The sequence below is a fragment of the Triturus cristatus genome, chromosome 6 (genome assembly GCF_964204655.1).
Source record: "Triturus cristatus chromosome 6, aTriCri1.1, whole genome shotgun sequence".
Lineage (NCBI taxonomy): Eukaryota > Metazoa > Chordata > Amphibia > Caudata > Salamandridae > Triturus > Triturus cristatus.
In genome coordinates this window covers 1,353,153,481-1,353,173,131 of record NC_140589.1, presented here as the reverse complement: position 1 = coordinate 1,353,173,131, position 19,651 = coordinate 1,353,153,481, and the positions used below count along the sequence as shown (strand labels likewise).

The 19,651-nt window shown below is 42.9% G+C and overlaps 1 protein-coding gene across 2 annotated transcripts in view; it reads left to right on the top strand.

The window, feature by feature from the left end:
* Nucleotides 1-1,525: 1,525 nt before the first annotated feature.
* Nucleotides 1,526-19,651, top strand: part of REL (REL proto-oncogene, NF-kB subunit) — a 275,373-nt gene continuing 257,247 nt past the window's right edge. The window contains exon 1 of one of the 2 annotated variants that reach the window (XM_085612360.1): nt 1,526-1,819. In XM_085612360.1, the coding sequence (XP_085468486.1) occupies nt 1,813-1,819 (7 nt within the window). In that variant the 5' untranslated portion in view covers nt 1,526-1,812. The remainder of the gene's footprint in view (nt 1,820-19,651) is intronic. The other variant, XM_085612361.1, reaches the window with a different exon arrangement.

The following is a 19,651-nucleotide window of genomic DNA, read 5'->3' as shown; positions in this document are numbered from 1 at the left end:
CGTTCGTCGAAACTCATTTCAGGACCCCCAAACATTGCGCCCACTGTTTGTCGGAGAGTGTTATTGAGAGCTCCGCGTCCCAATAAGTGCGAAGTGCAGTAAGGGGGACATATCCGTCCTTGCCTATGGATTCATATAACAATGTGAGCACGGTGGCCAGTCCTGTGTGTGATAATGGTTTGAAGCGTTCTGGATAATTCAGGTTCGTCTTGAGTCTTGCCCCCCCCCACCTTATGTAAATATCTGGTAAGAGAAGCCTACAGGAGGAAAGAACCCACTGGAATTCCATAGTCCTCTGTCAGGTTCTCAAACGTGCATAAAATCTTGTCTGAGAACAAGTCACCCCAAGATGTAATGCCGCTTCAGTCCAAGCAGTCGCTTCTGGTCTAGAGCGGTCAGTGCAACCGGGTATCACACATAAGGGCAAATCAGGAGCATAGGAATGGTAGGGCAGTCGTTTGTATAAGGTATACGTTCCAACATGAACGGGCTGTGGTCTGTGGACATCGGGATGTTCCCCCCCCCCCCCTCCCCACTTTCGGGATTGTGGCCCTTGAACCTAGTTGCCATTCAAACACCGCAGTTGTGTCCTGGTGGTCCGGTGGCCCAACTAGGTTAAGTTTAAGCCTGCTAACCAAAGCATTGGCCATTGCACTTGTGCAGCTGAGTAATAATGTTCATAGTTCGGGGCACCCAGGCCACCTTCCACATTTGAAACTTTAATTGCTGTATTTATACCCTGTAATCCTGCCAGCAGCTGAATGATTGTGCCCCTCCAATGACTTTAGGGCTAGGGCGGCACACTTACTTTTTTGCGTTAAGTGTAGGCACTTCACAAGTCTGGCGAGCTGCAGCGCACGCTACCTGCCACACTCGACTCTCCAGCAAGCTATTATAATTAATTAAGCCGCCAGCGCTGCCCCTGGTCGCAGCGTTTGACGGGCACAGCGGAGGAGGCGGTAATATGCGTGACTTTGCATTTCAGTACGGAGATGTGGGCCACTACAGTGAAAGATGCGTGGTATTTGGCAGAGTGCTGCTGATAACAGTTCGGCCCTGTAGATTATTCAAGTTACTAAACCCGCAGGTCTAGTAACTTTTTTATGAACTTTCGAGTCCACACAGCGCTTCCTCACCTCGTAGGGGCGCTATATAAATGTAGTTATAATAAACACACCAGTAACCGTTGCCCTGCTAACCTCTCAATTCCCATTCGCTAACTTTTGGGCTGTTCTGAAACTTATGATAGACCGCAACGCTTAACAGCGTTGCCCCAGCCTGTGTGTACGTGCACCAGAGCGTCCCTTGTAAGTGTCGCTTCCTGCAAAGTACTGGTTATTGCCCCTGGTCGGGGTAGATACGCACCTCGGCCTCTGACGACGCGGCCCCCGCTCTGCATCAGCAGCAGCGGCCGCCGGAGCGCAGGGTCGGGCCGCACCTACTGCCAGCGTCACTTCAGCCCCAGGGCCAGCCTGGGCCGCCCACAGTCCCTGCGCCGCACAGCCTCCTGGTAGTTCGGGAAATCCCCCGGTGACGAGAGCGAGCCGAGGCCGGGTGAAATATAGTGAGTCCCGGACCGAGACCCAGGGAGGGCCCAGCGAAGGAGACCCCGTGGGCGGTAAGGGATACGGGGGCAGCTGACTTCATATGAGTGCAGAGCGCCGCCCGCTTGGGGAGTAAGGCACTGGAGCTGAGAGCGCGCACTGTAGCCGGAGGCTAGCAGCGCCCCTGAGGGAAGGTGACCGCGGCACTGTCAGGGGAGGCACCGCCAACAGCAGCGGCTAAGGGTCTGCACCGAGGCGGCCAGTGACCATGGCAGGTAAGTGCAGCCGCTGCCTTGTAATGTGAACTTGGGCTTGATACACGGCTAGTGAGCTCTGCCGCTTCTTTAATCCTCACATGCCCTCTTCCAAGCCCTGGACTACGCAACTCCTATGTTCACACTGCCTGCAAGTCTCAGAGTTGTCAGTATGTTGCTCTGAAACGGGAGGAGTCATAGCCCTTCTCCTTTTAAAATCAGAAATTGGCAACATTCCCCCCCCACACAAACACACCCTCCCAGACACATTTTGGAAACTTTATTTCCTCTGTCCCCTTCTTTTCAACAGCGCCTGTACGTGTTTTTTATGCTGCGAAACTTATCCTTTCCTTTCTTCCGGGTTGGTGCACAGCCTCTGCGAGAAGCCCTGAACCTAAGAGCATAGCTAAGACCTAAGAGACGCGCACTCACGCGCCCCCTGTCACACAACCCGCCAACAGCCTAGTTTCAAACCTAGGGGAGACTCGAGTGACAAATATATATGTAAAGGGCAAGTCCTCCCACCTACGTTTGCAGTAGAAAAACGCCACATAGCGGGTGTCAGAATATATCCCCTCCCTCACCAAAATGCATTTAATGTTTGTAAGTAGAAATGTTTTATCTTAAGAAAAACAAAGTGGCGTTCAGAAGAGTTATTGTCCATAGTAATATTACTGCAGGTGCATAGTATTCCAAATGAGACGTGAAGATAGAACCGCCTTTTTCTCGTCTTGTCATGTGACCCAGGTTTAAAGATTTGTAAAATTGAGGAAGTTGGATCAGCTGCGGATGAAGGAGGACCAGCAGCTTGCTCTCTGAGGGGAGGGGAAGGGGCGGCTGCTACTGTGGTACAGTTTACTGGCACCATAGATTGCACTTCTCGTTGTGCCTCCACCACAGTGCACACAACTGTTGCACTTTTTCAAAGACTTCCTCTCGTTTTTAACCTGTGTGTAAGCACGTGAATGACTCTTTCCTCCAGGCAATGGCTGTTTTTGACTTTCCTGTTCAACACGTTCTTGCCCGCCACACAGGGCTGACCAGGTAAACCAAACTATCCCCGGCGCGAACGTTCAAAGTAGCTCCAAGCTGCTGGAGGCTGAAACTAGGCAGTGGGAACATTTATGCTTGGGTCAAGGCAACTCCACCCCCCCCCCCCCCCCAAACTCCTGTCTACTGATGACTTGAATTGTATGTGTCATTACTGTTGTGAACGAAGTGTTTGTGAAGTCCATTACAACTATGGTTGGCGATGTACTCCCTTCTAGTGCAGTAGTGCCCAGCACTACAGCAAATCTCAGAAATACGATTAAAATGCAATTTGGCCACTGCTAGAACCACAAGAGTTCTGTATTTTGCACACCAGTCTACTATCTCCTCTTGATGTAGGGTTACGTTGACCATAGTCTCGCCACCAGCGCTGCCTATGATGCGGGCATGGTTGTTATTGTCTGAGTTTAACCAGAGAGCTTTTAGTTTGGGATAATCTGGTGGGGTTGGAATAATAAACACCAATCCCCTAAGGGACGGTGCCGTGTTTTATTTAAGGCAACAATCTAGGCTGGTCCAAATAACACTCCTGACCCTTGGAGCCTATAGCATATCAGGTCTAGAAAAACGTCATATGGAATTTTTGGGATCTGGCTTGAGGGAGAGCCCGAAATCGGAGGCTAAATGGTCAATTGCTAAAGGTGTTTAATAGACTCGCACTAATAATTAGTTTTGATGTACTAAGGCATAAAGTACACATAATGCATAAATGTATGCATGTGTGTGTCAAGTAATCCCAAGGCATGCATACATTGTGCGCATATACATTCAGACTGATGGGAAAAATCACAAGGTGATTGCTAGCAGAGTGTTACAACATCTAAATTAATAACTTTAGGGTTTATTTATAAAAAAACAAATGTATAGTGTTGGGATATCATACATACATATATTTATGACATGTTTCAGTGCTTTTATTGCACAAAAGATTGTGGTGTAAAAGCCCAGTTTTCGCAGGCAACAGTGAAATAAGAAAAATATTTTATGGTTCCCTGTGAGTTATGGGTTTCATCATTTTAAGGATAGTTCCAACCTACTCTGCAGAACTTTAGCATTGTACGGACTACTGAGATGAAGCTGCATGAAGGCAGTTACCTAATTAATGTGGGAAAACCCAAAGTATCAATTTTAGCTAGAAACAACATTTGCAGTGGAATCTGCAGATTTTGCAAATTATGCGACATGTGGTAAATTCATCACTCTGCCGTACACACTAATCACAAAATTGCATAAATCCTTAGCTTAAGTCCATTCTTTCATTAAAAAAAGTTAAACAAAACCTAAACATTCTGATTCCAGGTAGTGTCCATTGCAAGATGCACTTTGAAGAATAAAGCATACAGCTTTTTCAAGATGACAACCCCAAAGTAACTACATAACTGATGTTATATGGTATAATGTTGCTATCTTGGGGATCAGATGACATTTACAACCCACTTGGCCTTCTGCCTTGTCAGCAGAACCTGCCAATGACAATTTTAGCCCATGTCATATGGTTACCAGGGTTGGATTTGGGATGCAGAGTAGGCCCAGGTGCCCCAAAAAAGTGGCCCATATTTGCGGATTGCGTCTTTTTGCAAAACACTGCTTCAGTGTTTTAAGTATTCTAAAAAGGAGGCGAGTTTTTCTAAAAGAGGCATGTTTTCTTAACTTCACTGAGAAAACATAATGCAAATGCTGCCAGGACTCTTTTTGCACAGATTAGTTCACACTGGTGAACCACACCTGAATATAAGTGAGGCCACTTCTGCACAGGCCCCTTACCCCTGCTCTATGTTCATACATTAATAGGTCGGCCCAGCAAGAGACTGGGAATGACACCTCCTTCCCCTTGGTAAAAGGAAGGTAATAGAGGCCCAACTGCCTGCGATAAGGTTTCTCAAGCACCCACTGGGCTGAACAACACAGACACAGCCCAAATCGTTCTCCATGCTGCCCAGAAAAGCGTCCCACAGGTGCAAATCAGATCCCGGCCCATCACCCATTGCCCACCTTACCAATCAGACCCTGATGGTTACTCATGTGATATCTATCTATCTCTCTATGTAAATTATACAAGCGTATAATTTAACCACATAGTCCCATAATTTTGTGAATCGCTGCTTTGGGTGGTAATATGACACGATATATAAATACAATTGCATTACAATACAATGCAATAAATGAAGCACAGGCTCCATGGTGAAATATATTAGACACGTGCGGAGAGCCTAAGTGAGGACTCGGACAGCTGGCATCCCTCCAGCCAGAGTTACATTGCTGGTACCCTGCATCCGATAGTGTGCTGTACAATTTGCAGGCCCTTGCAGTTTTAGTCCGGCACGTTTGACAGGCATCAAGTCCTTTCACTAATATTTCCAGGGTCTTACATACTTGATTGTATTCAATGATAGCAGGGTGAACTGACTTGCCCATTGGCACTGTACACAGGAGGTGCCATTATTATTGAATCCATTGGTGAACATTTTATTAACTTTGGAAAGATAAAAAGTGCATGGGGATTTAGACCCTAGCATGCTTGCAGAACTGTTGGGAAGACATGTAGATGATTCTTTTCACACAATTGCTGTATTAGGAAACAGTCGTTCCATCAAGCGCTGTGAAGCGCTCATTGATTGTTCCTACTGCTGTATAAAAACCCCCATACTGTAACATAGCCGCTACGATGCTCACACGGTAGAGTTCATTTTTGGCTCAGTTGTAACTGCAGGAGGATGTTTTCACCTAAGGTGTGTGGACCCAGACAGATGCAGATAATGACTCACTCGAGTAAGAGGCAATTACTTTTTGTTTCAGAAAGATTAGATGGGGGCGGGGGGAAGAGTGCCGTTGCTAACAGTTAAATTAATACTTGCCATTAGTTTTAATTTTGGGATTTAGTGCACAGACTGCCACGCGTTCTCTGCCTGCCGTCAGTGCCATGCGGAATTTGACTGCATGTACTATGTATGTGTAATGCAGACCTCTAAATATTACGAGTTTCTCACCAGAGTACACAGGAGACCCTTTCGTGTGATTTCAGATTGCAGACATTTCCATAAAAGCAAAACATGCGATCTTCTGGACAGTTTTCATAGTTTAGATCACTAAGAGTGGAAGGTAATGTATACAGTGCTAAGAAGAGGCGGTACACTGATGACATACAGTAGTCCATTGCACGTGAGATGGGAGCGGTGCTATGCTATCGATGCTTTTCAAACCCCCCAAACAAATGCCCTCTACTCAGTCGTACCCAAAAGTTGAAAGACGCGGCTAGTACCCGTGCATCACAAAGTATTCAGGTTCATAACGGCATTAGTCGCCCCTGGTGCACCTGACCTAGTCCTCTGACTACAGGAAGAGCTCGTAACACACTTCCTTTGTCAGAATGTAGTAGTGGCGTCGCACGCACGCCACGAACGGAGTGCCTTTTCCTGTTCTACTGGCAGCATTATTTCTTCTCACAGTGCTCTGCTGTAGAAAGCGAGTAAGTTGGTTGTTCGGCAGCTCGCATACTCTGCCCTGGGAGGGGCAGGCTATTATTTTACACAAGTTAGGTCTGGCTTGACGGCACAACTGCTGGGTACCTCATATGAAATACAAAACAAAAATGGAGAGAAAGGGATTCTCGCAATGAAAGAATATTGGAGGGGGTACTCCTGGTCCCCTTAAAAGTATTGTAACAAACAAAACAGAGGAGTATACCCAATAGACAGAGACCTGTCTTAACCCCTTCCCCGCTCATGACGGAACCACTCCGTCATGAGCCACGGGTGCGCTGTGCTCATGACGGAGTGGTTTCGTCATGCTGCGGCCGTTGGCGGCCGCTCCGCCCACGCGGCGCTAATTCCCCACCTGTGCGGGCGATTAGCGCAGTGGGCGGAGTTGTGACGGAACCACTCCGTCATGAGCACAGCTCACCCGTGATTCATGACTGAGTGGTTCCGTCACGAGCACGGCGGCACCGCAACTGCCCCCAAACCCCCCCAGCGCCGTGGCGGAATTCCTGCCGCGGCGAAGGGGTTAATGGTATTTGGAACGTAGAGCATAGGAAAGAGATTATCTTTCTTAAAAAGACCCCTCACTCACCAACCTGGTTGGTGACGTGCTTTATCATGAGGGTCCCACCTGGACAGCCGAATGCCATCCAGGTGTGCTGCGACACCTGACTACAGTGGAGCTGGGTTTTTTTGTGTGAAGGTGAATAGGAAAAACATTTTGGTTAAAAATTGGCCAGATTAAACCCAATCCAAATAATTTATTCTAGGGCAATTTGGACAATGTTAAAAGATTATAAGGATACCGTGATAGGTTAGATTGACCTACAGTATCTACTTGTGAGTAAAAAGTGAAAAGAGGCGGTCATACCTCATATGATCACTACTAGAAAAAGAGCTTCAAGAAAAAGTACAGAGCGAGCAGGGCTGTCTCTGCATACATGTTGGTTGGCTCGAATATAGGATTTGAGTTGTGTGCTTCGGCTGAAAGCAAAACGTGTCTGTTGTACTCCAATTGGCTCTTGAGGGGTTTCTCTTTAACTGTTATGGCCTGTGCATCAAAACTTAATAATGCAGGAGTTAGTGACCTCATTAGGACAGCCAGGTAGGGCCGGTGCCTCATCTGTAACTATCCTGCAACCCAACCCTCCCTCCCTCCCTCTCTGTCCCACCACCAGCGACAGCTGCAGTCAGCAAAACCAGACTCTGCCCTCTCAGCCTGGGAACAGCGAGGTTGTTCCTTGTTAAGTTTCACATTTTACTTCCTCTTGCATTCCCTAAGATTATTTGCTTGTTCTAGGATGGTGTTTTTCTGTAGTTTTTTTCATGCAACCTATTACTCTTGTATAGTGCACTCTCTGAATAGAGTATCTGTGTGAGTTCAGGTTGTGGGTGGGTGTTTATAACAGGCCACAATTGAGAGCTGTGTAGTTCAGGCCAAAAGCAGTGCAAACTTCTCACAGTGCCTGTCAGTGGGTCATAAAGGGATTCAGAATACATGCTTATCCAGTCCTCCTCTGCAGAGCGCATGGAGGGTGTGCAGCTGTAATTTTTGTTAATTGCAAAAATGTGTGTTGTGTGTGGGGATGGTGTAGTGAAGTGAAGGAGATGCTAGGAAGTATATGTGGGAGAGAATGAAAATAGGATGCTGAAGAGGAAAGAGATTAGGTGGGAGATGTTGATAGAATGTATCAGAAACCTATGAAGAGAAAGAGTGTACGTTCTAAACAAGACTTCAGAAGAGAGTGCTGTGAAGAGGAGGAGTGATTGAGACACTCAAAAGCCCACTACTCCTTGCACAGACCATAGGAATTTTCAATTCAGTGTTCTTTAAACGTTTATTACCGTGTGTGTGTGTGTGTGTGTGTGTGTGTGCGCGTGTGTGTGTATATATATATATATATATATTCATTATTTCCCCGTACTCCTTCCACTAAACCATAGGTTTCCACCAATATTTTTTATTTTGATTCACCAGTGTAAAACAAGGGAGAAGAACTGGATCATAGAACCCCACGCCCAAAGTGTCTATTTAAAGTGCCAATGCCATAATAGTCCTTCACTACTTCTTTAAGAAAACTACTAGATTGTGTATGCTCATATATCGTGAAACAGTCAAGTGCATTCCACTGTTTTGTTTTTCTTCCTCAATTAACTTACATTTCTGTAAAGTGCATGTAATATACAATCTAATAATTCATAATGAACATTTTACGAAACAAATTAGACATGAGTTTCACGCGGGCAGACAGTATAATTTCAGAAAAATATATTTACAAAGCCCATTCTTTGATCATCTGAAAAGCACATCAAGTAATACAGATAAGTGGGTTGTCAAGTGATTCCAAGCAAACAATGAAGTGGATATGTTATATAGGTCCCTCATAGTTAATCTGTTTCAGAGATATTGTGAGGTCTCAACCTTTTATTGCTAAGTCACATTGAGTAGATTGTCTGAGAAATATTCATTGAGTCCCTCACCAGTAGTATCTAGTCTAGTTCTTCAATCAGTCAGGCAGAGCTCACAATAGATAATTTATGGCAGACATTTACCATTTTCATCCAGCATGTGATTGTAAAGTGCTGGTGCAATTGTTAGACAGTCAAGGTTTTATTCGGAAATAATGGAGAGGGTAAGGGTTGAGAGAAAAGGGGCAGCTCAAATATACCACAATTCTCACATTCAATCCTGTATAGAATTATAAAGTACTATGTGCAGTTACTGGAAAAAAAATATAGATCTCTCTATCAATTTTTAGGTTCACCAAGAAACTAGGACATAAGCCTCCAAAAGAAAAGACCACAATTTATAAAAGTAAAAGCGTCACCGCTGGCACTTATGGAACAGGTGTTTGGGGGACTATCACAGTAAAGACCTTACAGGTGTCAGAGAGCAAATTCCTAAATTGGTTGCTACGGACCTCAAGTCTTATAACCCATAGTGAATTGGGGTAGGCCTGACCCCCATTTTGCTGAAGATCAGAATTTGGTTCTCTCCTGAAATGGGACTTACACGCAAAATAGTGGGGGATTGTGTTATATCCTGATCTAGATGTAGTGCCTTATTTCCCTAGTGTCACTGTTACCTGCCGCTCAGTTAGTGTGTGTCAAGTGATAGCATGTTGGTTAGTGCCTTGGCTGGGAGTGTGAGTAGGAGAGAGTGGGCTGAGCAGCAGGATGCTGCTCCTGGTGGGGCATATACATTCATTTTATAATCTGTAACCTGTAACTAAGATTTCTTCTTTAATAAACCATCATCCTATAACCTACATGGCCTGTCTACCAATGAGCTATCATTATTAGTAACACACTGCCTTGCGCAGAGCAGCATGATAGCCATTCCATGGCTTAAATATATGAAAAACACCGTCCGTGATCTGGGTTTGAGTAACCCTTTTGAAAAACCGGGTAATATGAAAACACACTTTAAGGGCCTGGTTAAGAAAACGTTTTTAGCATACAAAGAAGATGTAAGGATGTTGAAAGCACTTGACTTAGGAACAGTCCACTTATGTGCCACTCTCAACCACTCAAGGCATGGGGCCATATTTAACGAGGATAAATGCCCCAGAGCTCAGATTCTACCTCACACAGTGTAGAGGAAATACGATATACAATACATTATCTACTGGCCTTCCCCATCACAGGTAGCAGTCTTTTTTTTCCTCATTTTTTAAACTACCGAGTTGCTCATGCCATGTCACACCAGTCAACAAAGTACTATATACCATTCTGCACTTTATACAGCTGATTTAGAATTCGGTTCCTCTGCACAATTCTTAGGGGAGGATGTTTTAATAATCAAAGCCAAAGGGCTGCCAGACAACATCACACCTACTGACTTTGTCAGTGCTTCTTTTTCTATCCAAACTGCCATCTCCAACAAAAAGCTGGGTGGCAAGTTCTGTTTGACCTATGTTAGAATCCACTCTATCCTAATTTTGTTTGTTTGAATTGCTTTCCAATTGTACATGAACATTACATTGGATGGAATTGTAGACTTGCACTGTACATGGGGCAAACATGACATGTGAATGTGTGTGGTTAAACAAGCTTGACGTTCCTCACCAAGTGCCCTTATATCATGTGTGATAAATTCAACCAGTCCATATTATTACATTTTCTAAAGTAGGTACGGGCCTCCAAATCCAGTATGTCTACTATTTCGCTATGGGTTATTGACCAAAAGTCACAATTTTCTTACATTCCCTTATTGTATGTACAAAGGTACTATGCTTCGCTCTACATCTGTGACAGGTTAGACAATATACAAACCCCATTGAGTATAACTTCGGGCTGTGGTAAAATATTCTTTGTAGCACCTTTAGTTGAATGTGCCTGAAGAGGGACTCAATAGCTACATCACAGGCTTTCCCTAATTACTTCTGGTTTATGGCTGTTGCTATTTCTTCATGTTAAGCCCTCTATTATGCCTCTGTCTGTGTCTTAGTGCTAGCGGTGTGTCTGATGCTTGCATGAATCTCTCCAATTCTGTGTGTCCAGTAACCTGGGTTCTGCAACTGTACAAGGCTTCATAGTTCTTCCCAAACTCATTTACATTTCTTGTAGTTAGTCGGCGATTTGTTTAGTCTACTATCTCTCCTTCCCATCTGGTAGTTTCTTCACATTTTCTGTGCTTTATTATTCATCTCCTAGATCCTTTCCCAAGTAATGTGCTTTAGCTGCCTCAGTGACCATTTCCTTATATGCACCTTTAAGTCAGTCTAATATCTGTAATGCCTCTGAGGAGCCTGTGTACAGTGATTCCCCCATCACTGCTAATAGTATTTCTGTCTCCAAATCTCAGGGCAGTGGCATAATGGTAATGTTGGGAGGTCGAGATATAGCTTCTGGAAGGGCATCTCCTGGACACCAAAACAGGAAACCTGAAAAAGGGAATGGTCTGGTTTATGTCTGAGGATGGAGAAGGGGTTGGTACGGGTTTCGAGGTTCCCTGAGAAATTATGGAGCCTGCCAAAAGATGCTAGATTTGTTCCAGGGATTTGAATATTGCAAAGGAACATTGCCATGGTACTTTACAGGCTGCCTGTTGAGTGAAATGTAGCAGTGATTGACAAATAAACTTGGTAGCCGTGCTCGCCTTCTATATTCCATTTAGCCTCTGCTCCAAAGAGAAGAAATTTGTTCCTGGCATTAGTAACACATGAGACCCTCATTTTCAAAGAAAACTGTTTTTATTGTAAATATCAACTTGTAAATATGCTCGTTCATTTAAATGGCACACAATTTAGGGGAAGAATGTAGGTGCTGTGACATAGCTAGCAAACAGCCAGACTTCAGTGTACAGTAAATGTGTTTCAAGAGTTTTGCCAACACTTGCTGCTTAGAAAGTCCTTTCCGTGTTTTAGAGATGTCAGAAAGTGCTCTGGCGCTCTTTGCCTGGTTCATGCTAACAAACTAATAAATTATGATACTGGCTCTTTAGATGGTACTCGTATGTACGACCGTGCTGTTGAATCAAAGCACTAAGTAAGGTAGAATGGGTGTTGTTTAGGAACTAAGCAGGGATTAATACATGACCTGCTATAGACGTTGCTTTCTTGGGGATTCCCAGAAGGCTTGGTAGCCATCAGAGGGAAATTTCTTTAATGTTGACACATGGCTTTTTGTACATTAATGTGATTGAAGAAAGTTTTAGCCGCTCCCTGAATGCACATGGATTGAATGTTTAGATCATGTGTTCCGCAAGCGGGGTCAGCTACTCAAAATAGTTGACCCGTCAGAGGGTGAGTGTGAATAGGTTGTGCTGTGACTGTCATGGCTGAGGAGCTGTTGTGTGCCTTAAAAGCAGCCAGGTTTTCTTTCTGGAAATTTTGGAGACCATGTGCACATTTTAAGTGGATCCGAGGGCTTAACACTTGCACTTAACAAACTGTACCCAAGTACAGCATGTTGTACAAACTGTAGGGCATGAATTTCAAATTATTTTGAGGGTCAAAAAAACAAAGTTGCAGAAGTCTAGTAAGGAGAGAAGAAGGAATTAGGTGACATTTATGAAGAGGTTAGCATGGGTGTAGTGGATTGATGAGGAGTTTTGGGTCTATTCAGATTACCAAAGCAGGGTTTTCTCTATATGAACTCGAAAGGTGAGCTCAGGATCAAACTGGACTTTTTGGGATTTCATGATTAAGCTGCTCTTGAATTAGTGAAGTGGGAGCAATGTAGCCAGCTTAGGAAAATAACTTTGGTTGTAGCTAGCACATTTTGCAATAAGCAGGTTTCCCGTTTTTGTCGGTGTGCGACAGTCCCTCGCATGGAAGTGCATACCTGAATCGAATTCATACAAGTGGCCAACATATTAATCTCTCCAGAGTCTTTTATCTCTACTAAAAAGTATGAAATGTTTGCATGCTTGATGACAGAGAAGCAGTGTGCCTAACTAATGCCCAAGCGAGTGAAATCTAACCACTGAAAAAGTGACTTGATAGGATGTAGCGCAGGTGTAGGTCAGGCAAGTGCTTAAAATCTGTGAGAGTCCAGGACTACTGATTACGTACTGTTTTTATTGAGGTGAACACTTTCTACAAGGCTATTCAATCCTACAGAAATTGAGATAGGATCGTGTGGTTTATAGCTTTAAAGACAAAGAGTTTGAGGAAGCACCTGTGTCACGTAAATACACATAGTGAGTGATTTGTTTGGGGAAGAACAAAGCACTGTTATTATTCTGCGAAGGATAGAAATCCAGATCGGTAGGTACTTGCAGAAATATTTGGGAAGAGTTGAGTTTTATAGTTGTTACATGGCAACTTTGTCCAAAATGTTTCCAAACAATGTTCACTTTAGCAAAGTAGTTCATTAGGGACCTTTTGAGCAACATAATTTCTAGAGCCTATTTGAGTGAGTTTCGGAGACTTTGGCCGGAAATTATTTTGAGGACAGAACTGTTTTGAGGTGGCGCTGCTTACAGTGAGTTTTGGCTGTTGAGATCAGAAATGAGCTAAAAGCTTGGAAGGCTGTTTCATTGTTATTTTTGTAGGATCCTCTGGTTTTGAATTGATTGGCATATTTCAGTGGCTGTCAAGCTCTCTGCCCATGGCTAGTCCAGTGTTGAGATTTGTAGCCAGAGGAAGTTCTCAGCTTCCTACTTTACAATTTCCACTACTATCTGCAGTTGAGTCACACCCATTGCTTTATAAAGAGGAAGCACATGAGGTAGTTAGGTTTTCGAATAGTGTTTGTATGATACAAGGTAAATGTACTTCAAACCACTACCTTATCTCGCTTAGCATTTTGCAGTGACGCAATCAAATAACATTTTCTGAGAAGATGCTGTAAATCATTTGTTATTCTGTTCAACCATAAATGTTATGCTATCAGTCCAACCTTAATGTGAATTGTATTGGCTGAACAAGGAAGGTTCAACAGAAGGTAAAGTTATTTTAGATGTTCGGGTGATGATCATGGTTGTTGCAGATAAGCATTTTTATTTGTATCTGCCTTTCCCTAACTTTTAAAAAGTTTTCACTGTGTAAGAGGGAATGGGGGAGATGGGTCGGTATGCCCAGCAATGACTGAGACCCATTCCTGCCTTCCCCAAAACCTAAAGAAAACCTTATAAAGCTGCCACTAATATTCAGCGGAGATGCCAGTTACCCTGCTGGACCTCAGATGCATTAAATGCACAACCCCACCAGACACAAGCTGAAACCCTATGCTTTTCAGAGGTTTCCAGCTCACCTTGTGTGTGACTTGTGATATAGGCTCTGCACCAGGTGGTGTGAAGGGTCACAAGGCAGGACCATGTGAGATTATTTTGTGGGGGAGGGGGTACAATTTTAATTTTGTACATATTCAAACAACATCCATCTATATTTTGTACAATTGTTTGTAATTCTTATTCGTCTGATGTACCTGCTAGAGCAGTGTTTCGATTTGGGGAGGGTTGTGTCCTCTATCATTACGGCATTTATATCTGTTCATTATTGTGCTGGACCATAAATATGAAAAGAGTGTAGGCAGAACAGGAAAATAACCAATAAATTAACACTAAATAACCAATATGTTGCCGCTATCCTTAATAAACCATTTGTTCCGGTACCCATCTGTGAGATTCCTTAGCTCCATCAACCCTGATATTGTATATGCATCTAACATCTTCTCCTTATAGGTGATACAAATGTAAACATCTCAAAGTACTGAGCAGTCGACTAATACATTTTGTTTTGAGGGGATTTTTTTTGTAACTAAAACAATCTTGCGTAAAAGAGGAAGAGCCCAGTTTCGGGACATTTTTGAAAGAACAGAGTTTGCATGAAGAGTCAGCATAAAAAAAATAGATTTCTTGATAATCTTCTATGCATGAAAATTGTATAGTGATTTAGGATGCCACGCCTCCTAAAGCTGTCGTCATTAAATGTTGCTGTCCCACTCAAAACGCCTACAGGTTCACTGTGGGCTTCCCGCGACCTTCAAGTAAACCACAAACTCCCTCGGGACACGCAGACCTAACTTTTAAAATGCCACTGCACAAAGAGTGAAATAGAAGAAAGGTGCTTTCATTTAAAGGAAGGCGACGAGCAAATGAAGTCAGGTGTTGACGGGTGACATTTACATGTACAAATGCCAGTTTGCAACGTTCTTTACTTGTTACATGCGTATTAGTTAAATAAATGATTCTGTATACTGAAGGACGAGGTCGTTTTTTTATTGAAGCCGCAAGAAGTTTACATAAAGATAGTATAATGACCTAGTTTTCGAAACCATGCTGGACCCGCATTATTCTGCATACATTCTCCACGCAGCTTTACTTAAAACATCTCTCTTAATGACACCAGAAATCCATCTTCCTTCTTTAACTGTAGCCAGCTGCGTGCCCCACATCGGAAACCATCACATCTGACTGCCGTGTGTATACCACGGAAAAGTAATTTTCTTTTGGTCTTGTGATATACCACACTGGCTTTACTTGAGTTTGCACCCTCGCTTGCAGACTGCCCATCTGAAGAATATACTCGTGTTATTGATTACCAATGATATTCTATGACACTTTGACGCCATTTTGTGACTCCCTAGGGACATAGGGTTGGCTTCCTGTGGTTGCTTAGTGCTGCTTCTTGCAGGCTAGAAGGAAACTTGTGAAGGTCCCTGCGCTGTCAAGGCTCCTTCCTTTTGTTTAGTCTGTAACCCGGTAAAGGAAAAACCATAAATACTTGAAGACTCAATTTATGGATTAGACTCAATGTGATCTTTTTGTTTTCTTCTCCTCCCGCTGCATTTATTTCTCTCCCATATTGGATATCTCCTGTAAGCAAAGGCTGCTTTCTGTCATTGATTATGGCACTGCAATTAAGTGGTTTAGTATTGAAAACCAGTAAAATCTGTTTAAAATAATGGGCGCAAATGCAAGCTTCTGGCTTAAAAAGAGAGCTTGGATTCTGAACATTAAGAGTTTCCCAGTGCTGCCTTTGTATAGTTGGTAGATTTGAATTCTTTCTATAAAGGATACAATCGCCCCTACTGCAAATTATAAGGATATTGCAATTCATCAGTGCGCTCCATAGACTTGAGGTGTGAGGCTGAAGTCTGAGCTCATTTAGAAAGTCATGGAACTTGAGATTACAATGCAATATCCTTTTTATGCAAGGGAGGGTGAACGTTATTAAGTAGAATTTATGGTCACATCCTCACCATCCTCTTTGTTTCATCTCTTGCCACTTCTGATGCAGCAGACCCTCTAGTTACAGATATGCTAATCAACTACGTAATGTTTGCCTGTGAAAATAAACAGATAAACATTTAGCTTTCAATTTGCCAAATGCCAGCGTTTTCCAAACAGTGGCTTGTGACCCACTGGTGGGTCTCGAGCCAATTTTTGGTGGGTTCCAGTGATTTGTGAGTTCTTGGCATTGTTATGTTTAAATCATATTACAGTAGATTAACCATGCACTAATAAGGAGAAATTTCGATGACTACATTCCCACAGTCTTCGTGGGAATGTTGGTGTCGAAGATGGGGAGGTGTGAAAACGTGGAAAAATGTCAATGGTAATGTGCTGTACCAAGATTTAAGTAGGACAATGCTGAGAACACACACGTCACTGGGAACACAAGCCATCCTCAAGCACAACCTTTAAATGTGACTGACTCTGACTGCGTCCTACTGGCCTTCAAGTAATTACATTGAATCATCTATGCAGCTTAGTCCCCCTCTGACCCTAAGGAGATGCACAGATGACAAAACCAAGACACCGAAAGCTGCAACCCCAAACTCAGGCCGATGATGTTGAGCTACAAATCAACATAAAAGCAAGTGCTGAACATTTGTTAATATCTGTGAATCATCACTCGAAGGAGCTTGATTTCATTGTCTGCACAAACAGGAGCCAAAGCAAACTATACCCATATCTGTAACACAAGCTGAACCAAGTCCCTGGGGCTAAAGACTCTCATTATGTTCTACCAGACTGCATGGCCATGCCATAGCACAGCTCCCATAACAATGCACACAGCTGCCTTTGCGCCAGCAGGGGTTGATATTGCAGGGAGCACATTTTCTTTCTTCAATAACAAATATTTTTTATTTAAAAAGCAAAATAATTACATAAAAACATTATCCCCCACCTCATGACTTTTAAAGCTTGTTATAAATAATTGATCGTGGCGGGAAGCACTGTTTTAAGCAGTTTAATGAAAGTAATTTTAAAGTCAGCTTCATGACTTAAACTTATCACAGTGCTGCTCTCCCACACCAACCTCCAGCAGTGCAATAAATAAACACGTTATCATAAATTTCTCATTATTAGCGCATGACTGCAAAGTTTCAATGAAGGAAAGTTCTGATGAGAGTTGGTCCTGTATCTGGAAGTGGACTCCTGGCTCTAGCATTCTAAAGCAGTATAGCAGTGTTAAATTAATTATAAATACTTTTTTTTCCCAATTTCAATTTTAATTCTTAAAGAAAGACACATAAGGGACTCTAAATTCACAAGACTCATGATTTTAATAACTTTGCAAGCATATTGTGATCTAGCAGTGACAAAACTGGGAGAGGATGTATGTAGCCTTAGGGCTAGAGCTGCCGACTATGGAGCTGGGGAATCGGGTTCGAGTCTCAGCGTTGGCTCAGCATCCTGTGATTCTGGGAAAATCACTTAATCTCCCCGCGCCTACCAAAAAAAATGAATGTGTTCTTGTATAATGTAACTGGTGCTCATGTAAAGCGCTCCAGTACCTTCGGGTCGAGGTTGCACTATATAAATCTGCCACAAAAAAAATAAATGTTTGGGGAATTTTTTCGATTAGCTAATTCAGATTGGCGTGCCTAACTATTAAGAACCCAATAGCATGGCACAGGGTACTAGTGGCATAAAGGTCAGATATTACATGTGGGCTTCAGTGTGCCCTTGCACTACCCACAAGTGTGACTTTAAAACGCCCAGCAGCAACCTGCTGGAGCCAGCAGACATCGAGGTAAATAGTTTGACATTTTGATGAGCTTACTTTTTACAGTAATTTAGTCGCCCAAATGATGGGGTTTGGAGCCCGCATGGCTTGAGTACCTAATGCGTGGAACTGAAGTATGCTAAATATGGAATTAACTACCACAACATTATTTCCAGGGCTATCTCCATGTGTAGGATGCAGTAGCATTTTCTGATTATAAAGGTCTGATTAGGAATACATTAATATTTTCATTAAGTTAACTTTGCTAAGGATTAGAAAAACTACCCACAAACCATTGTAATAGTTATCAAAAATCGAATTCTTTAGTGATGGTAAAAATTGTCACTTGTTAGCTCTGGCAGGCGCTCTCTTTTACAGTGACAGTAATTCGTTTTCAGTCACTGGGAACAAATGGCATGCTGACAGAACTCTCGGAGGAAGACCGGATGCAGTTCATCATCATCAGAGATGCTTTGTTCGGTATTGTACCATCAAAGTATACAAAAATATCCAAGTAGACTTAATACACCGTTTACTACATTATAAAACATTGTTTAAAATGTCTAAAATTAATAAAATATACTGCATCCAGGTTCTGCTCATTTGCTGCTCATCTAAATCTGCACAATCAATATATATCATCTTAAATTCTACAGTAGAACTAAAATGCATTCACAATTTAAAAAAATGACTCTTACCCATAATTTACAAACTTACAAACACACTGAGCCAAAATTGTTTTGTAATAAAATACAGTGCAAGACGAGAACCAAAATTAATGTCTAAAAATTCTAGAAGCCCCAAAGACTAACTTGAGATTACACTATCACCTTTCCATCAAGTTTGTTCCAAAAATAATATGCACAATATAAATCATACAGCTAGTGGAATAACTTCCTCCATATCACAGTGCTGAAATGAAGGTTTGTTTTAGATTCTTTTCCCGCTTAAGCCATAAATGTATCAAGAAACGTCTCATTGCAAACCCAATCGGTCCTGACGTATCGGTTTTCAAAATTCGCTGCATCACTAAGCAATGGGCAACACCCATGTTAAGAGAGAATGGGGGCAACCATTTTTGGCGCACATCATGGTACCCAGGGCATGCAAACAAGATGTGCTCCCTGGTCTTGGGGTCCAGACCACAAGTAGGGCAGATAACAGAAGTCTGACACTTTTCTCAGTTATCTCTGAAAGTTCTTAAAGGCAAGCAACCATATCTAAACCTTAAATAAATGCTTTTGACAAGGGGCGGTGTTATGTTATCCAAGAAGTCTTCAAAAGCCGGAAAAAGTTTACTTTCTACAAATTGAACCGTCAAGTGCCCCAGATTGCTCCTAGCAATTCGTTGTTCATTTACATAGGACCAATATGTCGACTTTACAACCAGTATATCTGTCTTGCAGATATGTTTGGGGCATCCCATAATTTGCCTAAACCTAGTTTCTTACACTAGTTAAGGACAAATCTCAGCCAGTGTACCTTTGTGGCATGATGTAATTTCATCAAATCTCCTTGAGGTTCTCTATAATCAGAAGGTTCGGGGGTCAACCAGATTCGTATCCAAAACAAGAGTGTCTTCAATTGGGCTAAGTCAAGTACATGCTTAATGCCTGGGTCCCTATACAATGGGATGAGGGGAGTACTAGCTGGTACCGAGACCAGCAATCTTACAACGTTGTTCTCAGCTACAACAAGCTTCTGAATGTCAGTGTAGCCCCAAATTTCGGCCCGAATAGTGCGGCACATTGTGCCTTGCCACAATATGTTTCTAAGGCTGGAGCAATTGAGCGAGAGTGTGAGTGAGGGTGAAGTTAATTACATAGTTATGTGAGTGAAGGAGAAAGTACTGATGGGCATAAAGAACATATAGAAACATGATGTCACTGCAGGAAGTTACCCAGGATCAGAACCAGTTTAAA